This window comes from Coturnix japonica, chromosome 34 (genome assembly GCF_054131305.1).
Source record: "Coturnix japonica strain WE chromosome 34, WE-NBRP24, whole genome shotgun sequence".
NCBI lineage: Eukaryota > Metazoa > Chordata > Aves > Galliformes > Phasianidae > Coturnix > Coturnix japonica.
In genome coordinates this window covers 4786163-4802996 of record NC_140696.1, presented here as the reverse complement: position 1 = coordinate 4802996, position 16834 = coordinate 4786163, and the positions used below count along the sequence as shown (strand labels likewise).

The 16834-nt window shown below is 49.0% G+C and overlaps 3 protein-coding genes across 6 annotated transcripts; 2 read left to right on the top strand and 1 right to left on the bottom strand.

Annotated features, from left to right (window-relative positions):
* The first annotated feature begins 50 nt into the window (after window positions 1–50).
* Window positions 51–7308, top strand: VPS26B (VPS26 retromer complex component B). Its single transcript, XM_015883906.3, has 6 exons — window positions 51–417; window positions 2126–2282; window positions 3089–3253; window positions 3449–3624; window positions 3821–3963; window positions 4147–7308. The coding sequence occupies exons 1-6, from the start codon at window positions 195–197 to the stop codon at window positions 4291–4293; spliced, it is 1011 nt and encodes a 336-aa protein (XP_015739392.1). The 5' UTR covers window positions 51–194; the 3' UTR covers window positions 4294–7308.
* A 382-nt stretch (window positions 7309–7690) lies between these two features.
* THYN1 (thymocyte nuclear protein 1) lies at window positions 7691–11626 on the bottom strand. 3 transcript variants are annotated; one of them, XM_015883917.2, is made up of 8 exons: window positions 11556–11626; window positions 10961–11083; window positions 10187–10416; window positions 9748–9816; window positions 9576–9668; window positions 8823–8918; window positions 8061–8211; window positions 7691–7946 (listed from the first exon to the last, which is right to left on the bottom strand). In XM_015883917.2, exons 2-8 carry the CDS (start codon window positions 11001–11003, stop codon window positions 7900–7902), a joined length of 729 nt encoding a protein of 242 aa, XP_015739403.2. In that variant the 5' UTR covers window positions 11004–11083; window positions 11556–11626; the 3' UTR covers window positions 7691–7899. The 3 variants fall into 3 exon arrangements, with proteins under 3 accessions (XP_015739403.2, XP_015739404.2, XP_015739405.2); XM_015883918.2 differs by having other exon boundaries at window positions 10961–11044; XM_015883919.3 differs by having other exon boundaries at window positions 10961–11041.
* A 126-nt stretch (window positions 11627–11752) lies between these two features.
* On the top strand, window positions 11753–16631 carry ACAD8 (acyl-CoA dehydrogenase family member 8). 2 transcript variants are annotated; one of them, XM_015883905.2, is made up of 11 exons: window positions 11753–11839; window positions 12258–12358; window positions 12450–12619; window positions 12739–12848; window positions 13091–13167; window positions 13456–13593; window positions 13948–14083; window positions 14175–14272; window positions 14499–14651; window positions 15375–15477; window positions 16223–16631. In XM_015883905.2, the coding sequence occupies exons 1-11, from the start codon at window positions 11761–11763 to the stop codon at window positions 16273–16275; spliced, it is 1218 nt and encodes a 405-aa protein (XP_015739391.2). In that variant the 5' UTR covers window positions 11753–11760; the 3' UTR covers window positions 16276–16631. The 2 variants fall into 2 exon arrangements, with proteins under 2 accessions (XP_015739391.2, XP_085381927.1); XM_085525801.1 differs by lacking the exon at window positions 15375–15477.
* Window positions 16632–16834: the final 203 nt, after the last annotated feature.

Below are 16834 nucleotides of genomic sequence, written 5' to 3'. Positions count from 1 at the left end.
GAGCGTGCCGCGATCCCGGCCCCGAGCTGTCGGCGCATGCGCAGTGCGCTGAGCCGGGCCGGTGCCGTGCGGTGCGTTGCGGGGCGGTGGGTGCGGGTCCATCACGCAGCGTTACCGGCCCCGCTGTGCCGCATTGCGGCCCCTTTAGCCCATCCCGGGGGCTCCCGTTGTCCCCTCGGGGCTGTACCGGTATCATGAGCTTCTTCGGGTTCGGACAGAGCGCGGAGGTGGAGCTGGTGCTGAGCGATGCCGAGAGCAGGAGGCGGGTGGAGCATAAAACGGAGGAAGGCAAAAAGGAGAAATATTTCCTATTTTATGATGGAGAAACAGTGTCCGGCCGGGTCATCCTCACCTTAAAGCACCCGAACAGGAGGTTGGAGCATCAGGGCATCAAGGTGGAGTTCATCGGGCAGATCGGTGAGTGGCTGTGACATAAAAGTGGGTTATGAGCTGAATCCCCACGGCTCCGATCCAGGTCGTTGTTCCGAACCTCGTAATAAACGTGAAATCCGGTGTCAAACTCCATCCTGCAGGCTCAGGGCTGGGGGCTCACACTGTGTCCATTTGCTTCATGCACAGCTCCATGGCTGTGTATCGCTCTATTGGGCTCCATGCAGCAGCTGCACTCGGGGCTGAGGGTGGTAAATCATCCAAAATGATGATGAAAATGGTTTTTCTCCCTGTGCATGGCCCTAGTTTGGGTGTGAGCATTTCCTGCTTGCTTGGAGGCTGACACACCCACTGCTGGTGGTTGTAGCATTGTACAGGCCGTGCATGAGACCCACAGCCTCAATAACCCCATGGTGTGGCTCTCAGCATCACTATCCATGTGTATGGAACAGCAGCCCTGAGTTAATACAGCACACACAGGCAATGTGTGCTCAGAGCTGCTGTGTCCTTTGGTTCTGCAATGTGTGCTCAGAGCTTTGCTTCTGCCCTTTGTGCTGGTGAAGGTGTGGAAGCTGCTATTGCTGATGGCGCTCCCTGCGTGCTTTCCCATCTCCTTCTGTTCAGGCTCCTGACTGCCATGAGGTCAGCACGTGTACAAGCTGAATTACCAACTTGAGATGTGGGATGTGCCATTGGGAGTGCAGCAGTCCCAGTGTTGGAGCACACAATAGGTTTCAGTTCACCTGCAGTTATTGTGCCAACTAGATGTTGGCAGGTTGCTTTTTACACCTGAATCTCGCTGCTGTTCCTCAACTCTTTCAATCCATCCCAACAGCCTCTTCTGCACAGCTCAGTGCTGATGGTGAACCCCTGTGTGCCATTTGGTTTTTGCTTTCTCATTGGGATATATCAGATTGGCTGAGGCTTTGCTTTTTGGAAGGGCTGCGTGGGTGTCTTGCATTCACACAGGGCTGGGAAGGGCAGATTTCATTGATGGTTTATGCGTAATACACAGCTGCAAATGCAGATTGCAGAGTTGAAGTTGCTGTTGCTTTGACTTGGAAGTTTGTTACGTGTAGAAGGAACAGCTTGCATTAAAGGAGGAGCTTGTGGGGTAAACTGGAGCAGTGTGACCACATGAGTTGAGCTGGTTTGAGCAAGGTGAATGCTCTCCCTTCATCGATGTTTCCCTGTTCTCCAGGGGCTGCTGGACACACACGTTTGGTTGCCATGCACTGAGTGCTGCTTTAGTGCAGAATCAGTGAGGATCCGTGCTGTTGTTATTCTCTGGTGTGAATCAGAAGCAAAGCAGCACCAGCTGGAAGCCTCCTAGCACTCCATTTTTGCTCTGTCACTGCTGTTCCATAGAAGCAGCGGTGTTTTTCCTTTCATTATAGTGCCAGTGCCTTTGGCCTTGAGTTTAAGGCTGTGTAGGAAACGATGAGAGCAAATGGCACGAGCTGCTGAGTGTTTGTTGGCCTTGTGTTCTGAATGCATTGCTTTGAATGATGCCTTAAAGCACATGGAAGAGCCAATGTCTTCTGGCTTAAAGGTGATGCAAGCTGTAGGGCTGCTCTCAGTGTAGATGAGCGTGGGAAGGGTTAGCAGCAAATCAATACACCAGGAACCTGTGCTAGTGCAGAACAGCTCCTCTCTTATTTCTGGTGTCGTGATATGTGAAATCTACATATCCCACTTTGTATTGCTGCTTTAACGTGGACTTGTATCTTCCTAGAGCTCTACTATGACCGAGGAAACCACCACGAGTTTGTGTCCCTGGTGAAAGACCTGGCCCGTCCTGGGGAATTCACTCAATCACAGATATTTGACTTTGAATTCACACACGTGGAAAAACCTTACGAGTCTTACACGGGGCAGAATGTGAAGTTGAGGTGAGTCTCTTCCCTTTGCTGACCCCTATTCTCGGTGCTGTGCAATGTGCTGATGCTTATTGCGGTGATACTGGAGTGCAGCATCCCTTCCAAAACATCCCTGTGAGTTTATGATGCGACTCCGAGTGAAATCTGGTGCTCTGAATTGTGAAGGGCTGTCTCTGAGGGGTTTTATAAGCATGTAAAGCTCAAAGAGACCTGTTTGGCCCCATTTAAGTGACAAGAGAAATCAGCCCCTTCTGAATCTACCTCATATTTTCCAATTTACTCGGCAATTAAAAAAAAACAGAAGAAATTGTTTGCTTTAGTCCCCAGCAGGGACATTTTCACCATCGTGTAATCAGTCTTGTTGACTTTAATTGTGCTCTATATGCAAACAGATGCCTTGCTGGTATCTCGCTCGTATGTTGCAAGCTGTATTTCACATCTAGGTGCTCCAGTTGACTTCACATCCAGTCACTGGATTCAGAGGGTGAGCTGGAAATGGTGAGATCTGCAGCCACTGGAGACTGATGTGATCTTACCTCTTGCAAAAGGACAGTGGTTTTCCATACGTGCTCTACAAGCTCTTATTCAGATCCCCAAAATAACACTTAGGTAATTCAGGCTCACAAATGCACAGAGGCTTCGAAAAGTCATAGTCTGTTATTCCATGTGAAAGTTCCCTTTTGGCTTTGCAACCTGTTGGCTGCTCCACAAATCAGGGTACCTACAATACCAGTGCAATCTATTCAGCCCCGTGTCCTTCCCTGCTTCATCTCCATTGCTGCCTATGCAGCACTAACAGGATGGGGGTTCCCTTGCAGGTATTTCCTCCGAGCGACTGTCAGCCGCAGACTGAACGATGTGGTGAAGGAGATGGACATAGTCGTGCACACTCTGAGCACCTACCCAGAGCTCAACTCCTCTATTAAGATGGAGGTGGGCATTGAGGACTGCCTGCACATTGAGTTTGAGTATAACAAGTCCAAGTAAGTGTCTCATGAGCAGCCAGTGGTGGTGGGGGTTCTGATAGGGGGAATGCTTGAAGCTCGTGTCTTTGCATGTGGTTCTCAAATGCAGTTTCTTCATGTGCTCCACTTAATGGCTGGGGCCGAGGGTAAGAGCAAAGTGACCTGGTCTGCTCTGCCTTGTTGACTGTGGTCCTTTCTTCCTTCATACGTCAGGTATCATTTAAAAGACGTGATTGTTGGTAAGATCTACTTCTTGCTAGTGCGGATCAAGATCAAACACATGGAGATAGACATCATCAAGAGAGAAACGACGGGGACGGGACCCAATGTCTATCACGAGAATGACACAATAGCTAAATATGAGATCATGGATGGTGCCCCTGTGAGAGGTGAGGAAGCAGATGATCCCCTTGAAATCCTTCTCATGTCTTTAAGGGTGGGAATATGAACAGTATTTGCAGCTGAATCTATGAGCATTGCTGCAGCTCAGGGCAGAAGGTGTTCAAGTTCAGTGCTAGTGGTTTTGCTGGCACTCCTAGTTTGTATTTCCAGGATCACATGCTGATGGTTGTGTGCTCTTTGCAGGGGAGTCCATTCCCATCAGACTCTTTCTGGCTGGCTACGAGCTGACTCCAACAATGAGAGACATCAATAAGAAGTTCTCGGTGCGTTATTACCTCAATTTGGTGCTGATTGACGAGGAAGAGAGACGCTACTTTAAACAGCAGGTGAGAAACAGCTCCTTGGTCCTCCAGGCTTTCAGGAAGGAGACTTTGAGATGCCAGCGTGGGCAAGTTCCCACTGGGTGCGAGCTGTGCTGGGCAGCTTGGTTCATTCAGCCTTTGGGTCTGGGTGGGGTTGGGGGCAGGTCTCACAAGCCTTGACAAGCATTGCTGGATGTGTTGCTGCAGGAGGTGGTGCTTTGGAGGAAAGGAGATATAGTGAGGAAGAGCATGTCCCACCAAGCGGCCATCGCCTCCCAGCGCTTTGAGGGGACGTCCTCGCACACGGAGGCCAAGACCCCCAACCAGCCTGCAGAGAACAACGGGCGGCAGTGAGAGGCCATGCAGAGGGAGGGCTGCTGTGGAGCCAGCGGGGACAGCAGCGAGGAGGAAGAAAACAACACTTCAGAGACTTCGTGAAAACAAATATCCGTTTTTGAACTCAATTCCTTTCTTCAAAGGACTAGCAGGGTGGGAAGGGGCTGGGAGGGCAGGGCAAGGCGGAGCACTGGTGGTGCAGAGTTGAAGGTACCTCAGTGCTTCCCCATCAACTACATTCCTCGGGTCGGCTGCTTTGAGGCACATCTGGAAGCTGCGGAGCTGCCTGATCTCCTCTTTGCCCCGAGTCCCTTTTGGGGTGGCTGCGGGGAGGGAGAGAGCAAGTGAAGGCCAAAGCTGCTGCTGCGGCTCAGCGGTGTGGAGGTTGCTTTGGGACTGCGTGGGATGGGTATCTTTTTCTTGCCTTTCAGAAATCTTCACAAGGGAAAATGACGTGGCGTTTGGTTGGAAGGTAGAGGAGGGAGTCGGAGACTGAGGTGCAGCCTACTTGAAGTGGTTTCGTGTTATCCCCTCACTGCCTCCTCTTCCTCTTTGTGTTGGTGGTGGATTCTTTGTCACAAGCAGTTACATAATGCAGTTGAGTCAGGCAGTGCCACGCAGCCACTCTGCTGGTGGAGCATGGGCAGCGGGATGGCTTCTGTGTCCTTATGGGAGCTCCTGGCTCTGTGCTGTGTCAGGGGGAGCTGGGCTGGTTGGTAGGGAGGGAGGCATATGAATCCAGTGGGACATGGAACAGAGAGGTGGCACAGGGTGGGCAGTGCAGTGAGGGTTGGGAGGAGCAGACAGTGGTGCTGGGTGGTTAAGAAGTCGGGGCAGGAGGGCTGCAGGCTGAGAGCAGCGCCTTGTGAGCAGTGTGTGTGGGGCTGCTGCACTCAGCCAGGTCCCATCTGCAGGCCAGAGCATCCTTGAGAGGTCTGGAGCTTTGGTTTTGGGATATTAAATACTATGGGAGTGAGTTTGTACTGCACATGTTGCCCTGCTTGTGCTTTGTGTCCTTGTGACAGAGCAGGCTTTGTAGCAGGGCTGAGAGCAGTGCAGAAACGTGTGTTGTATTGTTTGCTCTCTCACCTGCAGAGTGAGGATCGGTAACGCCAGAAAGAGGATGCAGTTGTTTAAGGAGCTCGTGGCTGATGTGTGCTGCTGGATGAGCCAAGCAGCAGCTGGAAGGATGGTGGAGTTCTCATATTCCAGAGGGACATTATTCAGGCCTGAGCTGAAGTCACCAGTGAGGTCTGAGGGTGTGCCTTGAACTGAGAACCCGAATGCAGTTGTGTTGTTGGTTGTTCTTTTTTAAACTCTAAAATAAGCTGCTTTTAGTCTTCAACTAAGTAGAATCATGAGAACATTCCCAGAATGGAATCACTCCTCCGTTACAAATTAGAAATGGCTTTGTAGATTTGATTGAGTTTGGAGAATATCCATCCTGTTTAGATGCCCTTTGGAGAAGCAGGTGGTTGGAGCTCCTACCAGAGAGACAAGCCTGCAATAGATGCTGGGATCGGAGCTCCATCAAGTGGGATTTGGCTGAGTTTCCCTGCAAGTCTGTGGCTCGCTGTGGTTTTGTCCAGCTTCTTTCTGATTCTGGAATGAACCTCCTCTGCCTCTGTCCTACAGCTGGATGTAGAACAGTTGTCTTGCAGCTGGGAAACGGAGGCATCTTCTGCTTTGTTTAGTCGAATGATGCTGGTGGAGGGAATGGGGTCAGGGTGGGAAGGGGAGCTTTTTATGTAATAAGACAGCTACTGTATTTCAGTGATCAATGTGTGTTTCTGCTTGCCAAAGTAAGTTATCTTTTAATCACCATGTGTAAGGTTGTGGTTTTTAGTAGAGCTGGGCAGTCTCACTCTGTTGTAGAGGACACTAATGAACTCATCTCTGCTGAATGCTCGTGTCACACCATGTTTCTGCTCTGTAATAGTGAAGACGTGACTTGCTCTTCTTTACGTGAGAAGCGTGTGCCATGGGCTGGAGCTGTGAGCTCCTCAGACTGAAGCAAAAGCTGAGACAACCTTGTTACGCCGGGGCAAGGGGTGGCAACGTCTGCAGGTCTGACACGGCAAAGCAATCTGGATGTTACTTTGACACTCTACTCCCCCTCTATGAAGGGGGAACCACCTGCGCTGTGGCAATATACAATCATTGAGAGACAAGCGAAGCTCCTGCAGGAGCCTCAGGGGATAGCAGACTATCATTCCACAGCTAAGCTGAGCACAGCAGCACCCAAACCACCCTTTGCTTACCCTCAGCTCTCCTCCTACGTAAAGCTTTTCCCCCTGTGAATTCCTTTTGATTGTAGGCTATGTGGTATTAAAGAAGCCCCACGGATGAAAATGTCTTTGCATTCCAGGAGTGGTTTGTTTACTGTCTGAACAGCATCAGTACAGTCTGATAATGCACTGTAAGGAGATTTTGATTCATCATCTGTTCATCACTTCTAGAGGGCTTGCTTAGAATGAATCAGAGAATGGCTCGGGTTGGAAGGGATCTTAAAGATCATCCAGTTGTGACTCTCCTTCCATGGGTAGGGTTGAATGCATGAGCCTGTTTGGCTTTTTGTTTTGTTTCTTCCTCCTTTGTGCCTCTTTCCCCGAGCTGCGGAATCACACTTGGGAAATGATCCCCACTTTTACTTAATATAAGAATCGTTGAACCCCATTAGGCCCTCTGTTTGGGGTGGAGCAGATGTGCTGAGCAGATAAGTGGAAGCATAAGAACAAGGTACTATAGGAAAGCACTTCATTAGCACAGTGCGGGGCAGACGCTAATTGAGTTGTGTTCCCCTGAGCTGGATGGTTCTGTGCATTACTTGGGTCATTCCCTCTCTCCTCGGCAGCTTCATGTAGGGAGGAGTGGGCAAGTACTAAACCAAGCAGTGCAACTTGTAATTAAGCCTCTGCTGTGTTTACATGTTTCTTAATTCATCGTCTTTTCAATGGCTGTATTTTAAAACTTGGGTTTGTTTTTTTTTGTCTCTCCAATTAAAAAAGAGCCAGACTTGGCTTTCAAATGCTGTGTGTGAGTTTGTCTGATATGATTTGTGGTGCATGGGATGGTGGTGGTGTTTTTTTATGGTATTAAGGCATTTTTCTTTGCTATGGTCTTTAGAAAATACATCACTGTTGGAAGCTGTGCTGATGGAGGCCACGTAGCTTAAGATTTAGCAGGCTGATTTCTCCTTGCTGATGTCCCTGCTGAAGTTTTGTACCTGCAGGAAGTTAACAGTGATCTGCTTGGCAGCAATTGGGTTAATACACACCAAAATCTTCTTGCTCTAGGCAGAAGCACAGTGACATTAGAACGTCCCACTGCAGTACATGGAACTGCATCCTCAAGGATGTTGCTTTCAAGAGAGAAGCTGCAGAATGTCACCACTGCTAAAATCGAGTAGCTGCAATTGATTCTAAAAGGCTTTATTTAAAAATAAGCAAAAAAAAAAACCCAAACAACCCAAACAAACAAACAACAGTGTTGGAGTAAGGGACGTAAAGCTTCAAACCATTTGCAGGCTTGTTCTCCTTGCTGTGGTTGAGTAAACTTGAGGATTGTGCTGGTTTAGAAGGAGGCATCAACGGGCTGGGTACAAGCTGTGCTGCCGTCAGTTACTTAATGTGGCTTTTCCTCTTCCAGGCTCAAGACAAAATCAAATTCCTCTGCATTGGAAAGGTAAGGAAGAAAGAGTCATAAGCGGGACTTCCAAGTTGTCTGGTTGAAGGCTGCCCCTCAGAAGGAATGGCACTGAGACCAGAGGAGGAAAAGGCTTTTACCTTGTGTCAGTGGTTGGACAGAAAGACGTTGTCTTGAGAAGAGCATCATGTCCTTTAGGGGCCCCCCATCTGCTTTGTGGGCCAGGTGGTGAGTCTTGATTTCAGAAAGGGGGATGAAACGTTTTGTCATCCGCACAAACTGGACATCCACCTGGCAGGTGATGAGCAGCAAAGGAGCATGGATGAGGAAGGATTTAGCATCCAGATAACACATAAGATCTTTGGGGGGAGTAAGGATTTTAAACTGAATCAAATAACCAATGGACCAATGTATAGTATCTTGTAATGGCACAGCAGCTTTCTCTTGCTGAAGGCTGAAAATCAGATGCTTCTGGCAGGCCAGTCATTTATATCAATCTTAGCACCATGAGCTAGAAACATACATTTATGTGGTCACAGACAATATAAAACAAAGCTGCAGGTTATATAGCCAGCCTGTCAGCAGTTACTTCCTTATAATTTAGTATGAATAAAACCATAGTTTTCATTGCTATAGACTAAGAGGAGTGCTTGGAGATGTTTGTTCCTCCTGACTCGGAGTTCTGCAATGGACAGGCAGGTCTGAAAATGCAGGGAGATGCATTTTGTTGTGGAAGTAACAGAAGAGTAGAGAAAACAATCAGGATTGGGTTTTCTCTTGATGGAGAAAAAGGTAGGTAGGATACGGCAGAAGCTTCCAAAGATATGCAGTATAAGAGGCTCCTAACTGCACTGGGTTCAAACACAGAGCTTAAGATGACTGTATTTAGTTTGCTACGTTACCATGGACCATTTGGGGTTCTCTTTTCTGCTGGAGGAATCATAATGAGGATCCTTCTGATCGAACTGTGTGTGATCAGGGTATGCTTCCTTTACAATCTGAAACAAGAATGGGAGATGAATGTGAGACGAGCTCCTGTCAATTAAATGCTGTTGTCAGCAAAGGGTGTGAAATGCCCTTGAGAAAGCTGTGCCTGGACAGAAGAGGAATAATGCTGGTGCAAAAGGGAGCCTTGCTTTCTGTGAAATCCATTCTAACAGATATATTTCATCCCTTTAGATTCCTTGGATGGAAGCCCTGTAGAACAGCATGGATATCAATGGAGCATCATCATCTCTATAGAGAGCCAAGTGGAGGGAACACACGTAACAGAGGAAAACTGGGTACAGGTCTTCATGAAAAAGCTTTCCTGTGCCCTAGGCTTTATACTGCTTTCTTGCAGAGTCAGCACAGTAGAATTTGGTAAATTAGACATCAGTCAGAAACCACAAGTGCAGAGCAATGTTTTGCATGGCTGGAGATGCTCTGAAATGACAGCAAGGTAACAGCGGTGTGGTTTCATTTCTCTGGGGAAAGATGCCAGAGATGCTCGCTGTGATATGTACAATAAGCTTAAATACCCTAGGCCTATTTGCTGCTCTGATTAGACTTCCTTTTGCACTCCTTTGATTGTGAAACAGAAGTAAGGCTAACAAACCATTTGATAACCCACTGATGACTTTTTTCCCCTCCAACACACAGAATGAGGCACTCACCTTGACAATGCCAACGATGCCAGGCTCTTTGCAGTTACTGTGATAGAAGAATGCCTGCTGCCCAAGTTTCATGGCTCTCAGGAAGTTCCTTGCCTGTCAAATTAAAGTGAGAGGCTTTGAGCAATTTATATGATTTCTAGTGATATTTCAGCCTTTGACTTCTGCTTCTTACCTGGTAGTTTCTTACTCCTTCCCAAAAGGTTGTCTGATTGGGCTGAGCCTTCAAGTCTTCAATGCTGAACTGCCAAATGGAATGAACACAAAGCTGAAGTCCAGGAGGCAGTTTGATCTCTGTTGCCTTATGGTCTGTTTTGCTTTAATGTCTGAAGCTCCTTCAGTTAGAGCTCAAACTTCACAAAAATGTTTTTGTTCTCATAGGGCTTAAAGAAAACTCCTTATGAATGAATGCTGCACCCAGTGTAAGGGCAGAGCCTGAAACAGATGGAGTCCCTGCTGCCTACAGCTAAGCATCCTAAGGACCCAATTTCCTCTTTAGTATCAAACCCCTGTGTTGTCACCCTTAAAGTGACCTTAAAGGTTAGGAGTGAAATTGCTTCTATGCTTTGTTGACTTTGCTGAATAAGGATACTAGAATGGGTGTCAGTGCTTACTTTCACATCCACTCCCTTCTCAAGCCTGCTCTCTGGCTCCGATTTCAGAAGCCAATGGCAGTACGTTATCTTGCTTTCCTCTCCACCAGAATCAGATTCTTTTGCCTTTTTCCAGTTCTTCCATCCTGACTTGGAGCCCCCAGCTGGAGGTTTCGTGGACGTTTCCTCTTCCTCCTTATCTTCAGTCTCCTCCTCAGTCTTGGCGATTTTAGCATCAGGCTCCTTTTTATCTTAAAAGAAACGAGGAAGAAAAGACCACTCTGGTAAAATATAATGTTTCTGATATGGGCTGGTGCTGAAACCTGGATGTTACATATAGGATAGTTTCTTTATGTATCACACAGAGGAGCCAAACTGGGTAATTTTCACATCTTATGCCTTAAACATCAGGTAACGCTGCCTTAAGTGTAAGGCTTTTAATTATTTTTGCTTTGTGTTTTCTGCATGTTATCACATCATTTCTATGCCACTAAACTGGGTACACTTCGACCGACCAGCTGTAGCAAGCAGGATGTGAAAGCTGTTAATAAATGGATGAGTCACATTTCTTAACCGTCTCATGCTGAGAATACACCACTGTCCCTCTCTTACACCTGCCAGACTTGTCTCAGTCACACATGGATGCTCAGCCCACTTTTACAGAGGAAATGCTGTCTCAAATGCTGTCTCAAAGACACATGGCTTGAAAGACATGATAGTTAAGATGACTGTACTTGCACTGTAGCCCAGAACCTCGTGTAAGAGATGCTCAATTAACCAGGACATAGTACAGACCTGCTACTGCTCCTTTGTCCCTCTTTCTGCTTGGCCAGGGCATCTCTGGGCTCTTTAATTCTCTTCACCAAGAAGCAGCACCTGCTGAATGTAAGGGGGCAGATCGCTGCTTATTGAGGCAAGCTGGAGGAAAAAAAAAAGCTGGGATGGCTGAGAGAATGGAAAAGCTGTGCAGTAAGTGGAGAGAACGTTTCCTCCCTATTGCTCAGCCATTTCCTCTATCAGTGCAAGTGCTGGCACTGGTTGAGGACCACACCCGGGCTCCATCGCTCTGATGGACGCTGGCAGCAGGGCTGCTTTGAGCAGCTGTTGGAGTTAAGTCCCGCAGGCGCTCGGCCTCAGCATGGCCGTTTTCTGCCTGTAAGAGGAGCCGTGCTGTCGGGAAAGCGAAAGCAGCTTCCTTGCATGGCTCAGTGCCTGCCCAGCACGGAGCTTATTGCATGCAAACACCCACAGCTCGGCCGCTCCAACAGCAGCCCCTGGTACAAGTTATGCGGCTCTGGGCGCTTCTCCTCCCCTCTAACCGAGCCACCAACAACTTTCCCACCACCTACACCCACCGTCCCGTCCCATCCCATCCCGTGGCTCCGCTCACCAGCTCCGGCCGCGTTCCCCCTAAGGATGCTCACGCCTTGCCCGGAGGAATCGCACCTCCCTCTTACAGTCGGAAGTCTGGAACCGTTATGCAAAAAAAAAAGCCCTGCCCGGTGCTCGCCTCCTTCAGCGTCCAATGCGGGCAGCCCCATCCGACGACTACAACTCCCGGCTGCCGTCGCGCTGTCGCCGCCTCCCGCACCGCCATGGCGTGGAGAGCGGCCCGGAGCCGCGTTATGACCCCGCTGCTGCTGCGGCAACGCGGCATCGCCTCCTGCATCGACCGTAAGGTTCCGTGGGGCGAGGACGGCTCCTGCTGCACCAGGGAGGGATGGAGGGATGGAGGGAGACCTAAAGGATCCCGTGACACTTCCCCGTTTAATTGCCCCGGCGTTTAAATGTGACGCGTTAAGGGGAGAAGCCTCAGCAGGGCAGTGCGTTGTTACAGCTTTAGATGCTGTTTCCAAAGAGGTTCTTTTGCTTGCTTGCTTTCTAACATCCTTGAACATCGCAGGAGTGTTCCCTTGTGCAGCACAGGCCCAGAGGAGCTGTGCTGTCCCTGCCCCAACCTCAAAGCACAGCAATGAGCAGCCAGAGATGTGTGCACTGCCCAGATCCCAATGGTTCCAGGGAGCAAAGAAATGGGTTTCGTAGCACAGAGTATGAATGATGACCTGCTGGATCTCTTCCTGTTTTTTAATAGCATCTGTGGGTCTGACAGAGGAGCAGAAGGGATTCCAAAAAGTGGCCCTTGATTTTGCTGCCAACGAGATGGCTCCTCATATGGCCGAGTGGGACGAAAAGGTAATTGCTTGTGTTTTAACCCAATCCCAATTACCAAACACTTCAGAGCTTTGGGACTGAGCACTTTCAATGTCTCTGTCTGTCCCAATAGGAAATATTCCCAGTGGAAACAATGCGCAAGGCAGCCCAGCTGGGATTTGGTGGCATCTACGTGAAGCCAGATGTGGGTGGCTCCGGATTGTCACGTCTCGATACCTCCATCATCTTTGAAGCCTTATCGACGGGATGTACCAGCACCACTGCTTACATCAGCATCCACAAGTGAGTGTCTGCACAGGGCTGGATGGTGTCGGTCTGGTTGTATAATGCAGACCCACCTTCCTTCTAGGGCTGTGTTCACATGCTCACACTGTAATGCTGCTCCTTCTCTCCTGCTCCAGCATGTGTGCTTGGATGATCGACACCTTTGGCAACGAGGAACAGAGGCACAGGTTCTGCCCATCGCTCTGTAGCATGGAAAAATTTGCTTCTTACTGCCTTACTGAGCCAGGTGAGCGTTTTCTTCTCCCCTCCCTCACTCCTAGTGAGGTTTTACTACATGTGAATGTCGCCTGGAGCCAGAGGTGGAATGTTTCTTTTCACATTCTCTTGTGCAATCAACCAGAAGTTGATGGTTGGTGAATACTTGTGGTACAGACCCCAGTGGTTCTGGGTATGATTCCTAGGACACCTTAAAGGCTTTGTCTTCAAAGATCTCCTGCTTCATTGGCTGCTCCCTTACCTCCCAAATAGGAAGTGGAAGTGATGCGGCTTCCCTGCTGACCTCAGCTAAGAGGAAAGGGGACACCTATGTCTTGAATGGCTCCAAGGTACCTCTTTGCTCCTCTTGAAGCTGCTGGATGGCACTGCATGCGCAAAGGGTCCTGGGTCTCACCATGCTTTTCATTTCCTACTGTCTCCTTATCTCTGTCATCCTCACAGCATGACATCCTCTGCAGGGCATCCACCAGAGCTTAGCACAGTTGGGTCCCTAATGCCTCCTGGCAGTGGAGTCTTTGTCTCATCACTTCACCCTTCCATCTTCATGCCCTGGCTGGTGCTACAGGCTCTGAGTTAACATACAGCAGCCAGCACTTTCCTCTTGTACCTTACTGCAGGCTTTCATCAGTGGAGGAGGTGACACGGATGTATACGTTGTTATGTGTCGCACAGGAGGCCCAGGCCCTAAGGGCATCTCCTGTGTGGTGCTGGAGAAGGGGACACCAGGTCTCAGCTTCGGCAAGAAAGAGAAGAAGGTAAGAGCTTTGCTTTTTATTTCCTGTGAGGGAAGAGCAGGACAGACATGAGCTCATCTGCAAAGCACTGGGAACCTTTTGTTGAATGGGACCAGAATCAACCACGTCCAATTTTGATGAAGTTTGCACAGTAACGTTCACTTTGCTAAATGAAGGATTTTAATCTCAGAAGTGCTCTGCTCAAATCCACTTCCATTTCTAGCTCAGCACACCGACACCAAACCACACAGACCACAGGCTCTGAGGTGCTCTTAGCAATGAGATCGAGGAGTTGAGAGCAGGCTGAGCATTTCTCTGCTGTGATAAGGATGTGTGCTGCTCCCTGAGCAGTTTGGAAAGTACTTTTTCTTCCAGGTGGGGTGGAACTCCCAGCCAACTCGGGCTGTGATTTTTGAGGACTGTGTTGTTCCTGTTGGCAACCGGCTGGGAGCTGAAGGGCAGGGCTTCAACATTGCCATGAAGGGACTGAATGGAGGCAGGATAAACATTGGTAAGAAAGACAGACAGCAGAGACAAGAGAGAAGTCTTGACTCTCTGCATTAGTCTCGTGGTCACTCTGTGTTCTCATTTTCTCCCACCAGCTTCTTGCTCATTAGGAGCTGCTCACGCCTCCGTTCTCCTGGCTCAGGAACATCTCACTGTCCGCAAACAGTTTGGGGAACCCCTAGCAAACAACCAGGTAAATTCCCTACCAGATTTGCACTCTGAACAAACAGCTAGAGGGAGACGTCCTCAGTGTGCCAAAGGGAAATCTGAAGGGAGATCAGAGATCAAAGTCAGGAATGTGCTTTTCCATAGTAAGAAAGCACGTCAGGCATGAGACCTGCCTGCAGATAGCAGGGATGTGGTTCAGGGCACAGTGCTCTGTAAAGATGCTGACCTCATTTTAACTTGTTCCCTGGCAGTACCTGCAGTTCAGGCTGGCAGAGATGGCGACGCGCCTGGTGGCTGCGCGGCTCATGGTGCGTAATGCTGCACGGGCTCTGCAGGATGGAAGGGAAGATGCAGCCGTGCTGTGCTCCATGGCCAAGCTGTTTGCAACCGATGAGTGCTTTGCGGTAGGTTACTCGAAGCTCATTTGGCCTCTTCATTGGAATCTTGGGAGACCTGAGTGTGTTCATTGAGCCAGAGGCCTTGTTTCAGAACCAGGATGTTTAATGGGACAGAATTCTGCACCCTGTGGAGGCTGCAGTAGTTGTTTCTTCACAGTTCAGGCCTCCTGGCTTTCTATACAACTATTGAGAGGGCCAAGCAAGGACACGGGATAGGCAGCAGAGCATTCAAAGGGTAACACCCATGTTACACGCTGATAACTCCTAGTTAGGAAGTGGTCTTTTCTAGACCATTTTTGCTGCCTGTTGTGTTGTACGTCTCGAGTTGATAGATAATGACACATGGAGTCACACCTCAATAGAAATCAAAGCCTTGAACAGATTCCTCAGCTGACTGCCGCTAGGTGGTGATCTGGTGTTTTGGTTTTTCTATCAATAGCAGCATGGAAACACAGCAGAACCTGCCTTTATTAAGTCAAGCCTTTCTTGGTTATTTATATGCTCTATTGTTCACATAAATGCACCATGAATGTGAAGCAGCACTTAGGTAACATGATAGCACTGAGAGCAGCACTGATGGGAACTGAAAGCTCCTTGCTGTCACACCAGACTGCTATGGGATGAGATGAGGTGACCAGAAGAAAAGACACTGGGTTCTTACCGTGCTTCTGTCTCTGACTTGTCCTCAACACCACGCAAGTCACTTCAGCAGCAACGCTGTCTTCTTAGATCTGTAACCAGGCTCTGCAGATGCATGGGGGCTATGGCTACCTGAAGGATTACGCAGTGCAGCAGTTTGTGCGAGACATCAGAGTCCACCAGATCCTGGAAGGTAAAAGATGCTGTTACTAGCAGGGATTTGGCTGAGCATCAAGAAAGAACAAGCCTTCCAGGCCTTGCCACGTGACTGATTCTAGGGTTTCAGAAGCTGTTTTTGCCCTGTGCTTGAACTACCCCTGGATATCACATGCACGCATCCCACAGCCAAGAGCTCTGCGTGTAAAATCTCCAGCTCTCTGGAGAAGCTGCCATGTACTTGAAGGGTCTTACAGCAGGGGGAGATCTCTGTTATGTCAGTGTTGCCTCCATCCAATTTTATCCAGTGACTCCCACTGACACTCCCCAGCAGTTCCCATTTAGTCTTTGGCTTTCTTTCTCTACCAGTGTTTGGGCACAACTGCGTGTGCAATGGCCTTTTCTAATCTCTGTTTGACTTCCTTTCCATTTTGCTGTCCCTTCTTTGAAACCCGTATACATAAAACCAAGGCACCGTGTAGGGATGGAAGCTTTAAGTTGTGTCACATAGCAAAGCAGTGAACTCAGTTGTTCACACAGATCCTGTGCAGCTCAGTGCCCATATCAAAGGAAGCACTAGTGCTTATGAAGCCTAAGCAATGTGTTAGCACTTTATAGCTGTATTGCAGCCTGATATCTCAGAAATGCCACCTCAGATGGTTCCCCTGGGGAGGGGTTTTCTGTCCTATAGACTGTAGGTTGGGGAAGAACTTTGTGTGCCCTCATTGAGTGCAGAATCAGAGCATCTCTTAACCACCTTTTGCATCTCTGACCCACTGCAGGTACCAATGAGGTGATGAGGATGATTGTGGCCAGGAACCTGTTACAGGGGTGAAGCTGGGAGCTCACCTATAGCCAACAATCTTAACATGGGAGAGGAGAGCAGGATCTGAGCCTGAAGATGTGAATACAGCTTCAAACGAGGCCTTTATCCCCAAATAATGACTGTGGGCTGCCTGCCATCCATCCTTCATGGAAGAATAGGGACATGGGAGCTCCAGGCTTGGAGTTAGAATGGCTTGGACCCATTCATCTACCAATTAAACCTTAATTCAAAGGACCTGCTGGTTTTACATACACTCCCATCCTCCTGGATGCCTGAATGCTGCAGCCCTCGGATCAAAGCTGCGGGAGCACAAACGTTGGCAAATCCAATCGGTTGGAGTCAGTAAATCTATGATTGTCAATGGATCAAGTTGTGATCGCTTTGCTCGGGCTGTGAGCGTGTGGGGTTGAGATTAAAACCAAGTTATACAGCAGGCCCGACCCCACTGACTGAGTGACTGGGTGAGTGAGTGAGTGCGGCCCGCTGCGCCGCTCGCCCCACCTTAAGGACGAACCAATCAGCAGCGCCGCTCAGCGATATGGGGCGGGACTTAGAGGCGCTCAGCCAA

Excerpts from the sequence above, each read along its gene's own strand:
- THYN1 (XM_015883917.2), bottom strand. The coding sequence starts at position 11,003 with ATGCCCTGGCCAAGCAGAAAGAGGGACAAAGGAGCAGTAGCAG. Across the intron at positions 8,919-9,575 it reads GCATCGTTGGCATTGTCAAG|ATTGTAAAGGAAGCATACCC; the intron begins GTGAGTGCCTCA and ends TTCTTGTTTCAG. Across the intron at positions 8,212-8,822 it reads AGAACCCCAAATGGTCCATG|GTGGATGTCCAGTTTGTGCG; the intron begins GTAACGTAGCAA and ends ATCACCTGCCAG.
- VPS26B (XM_015883906.3), top strand. The coding sequence starts at position 195 with ATGAGCTTCTTCGGGTTCGGACAGAGCGCGGAGGTGGAGCTGGTGCTG. Across the intron at positions 2,283-3,088 it reads GGGCAGAATGTGAAGTTGAG|GTATTTCCTCCGAGCGACTG; the intron begins GTGAGTCTCTTC and ends GTTCCCTTGCAG. Across the intron at positions 3,254-3,448 it reads TTTGAGTATAACAAGTCCAA|GTATCATTTAAAAGACGTGA; the intron begins GTAAGTGTCTCA and ends TTCATACGTCAG.
- ACAD8 (XM_015883905.2), top strand. The coding sequence starts at position 11,761 with ATGGCGTGGAGAGCGGCCCGGAGCCGCGTTATGACCCCGCTGCTGCTG. Across the intron at positions 13,594-13,947 it reads TCGGCAAGAAAGAGAAGAAG|GTGGGGTGGAACTCCCAGCC; the intron begins GTAAGAGCTTTG and ends TTTTTCTTCCAG. Across the intron at positions 14,273-14,498 it reads AACCCCTAGCAAACAACCAG|TACCTGCAGTTCAGGCTGGC; the intron begins GTAAATTCCCTA and ends GTTCCCTGGCAG.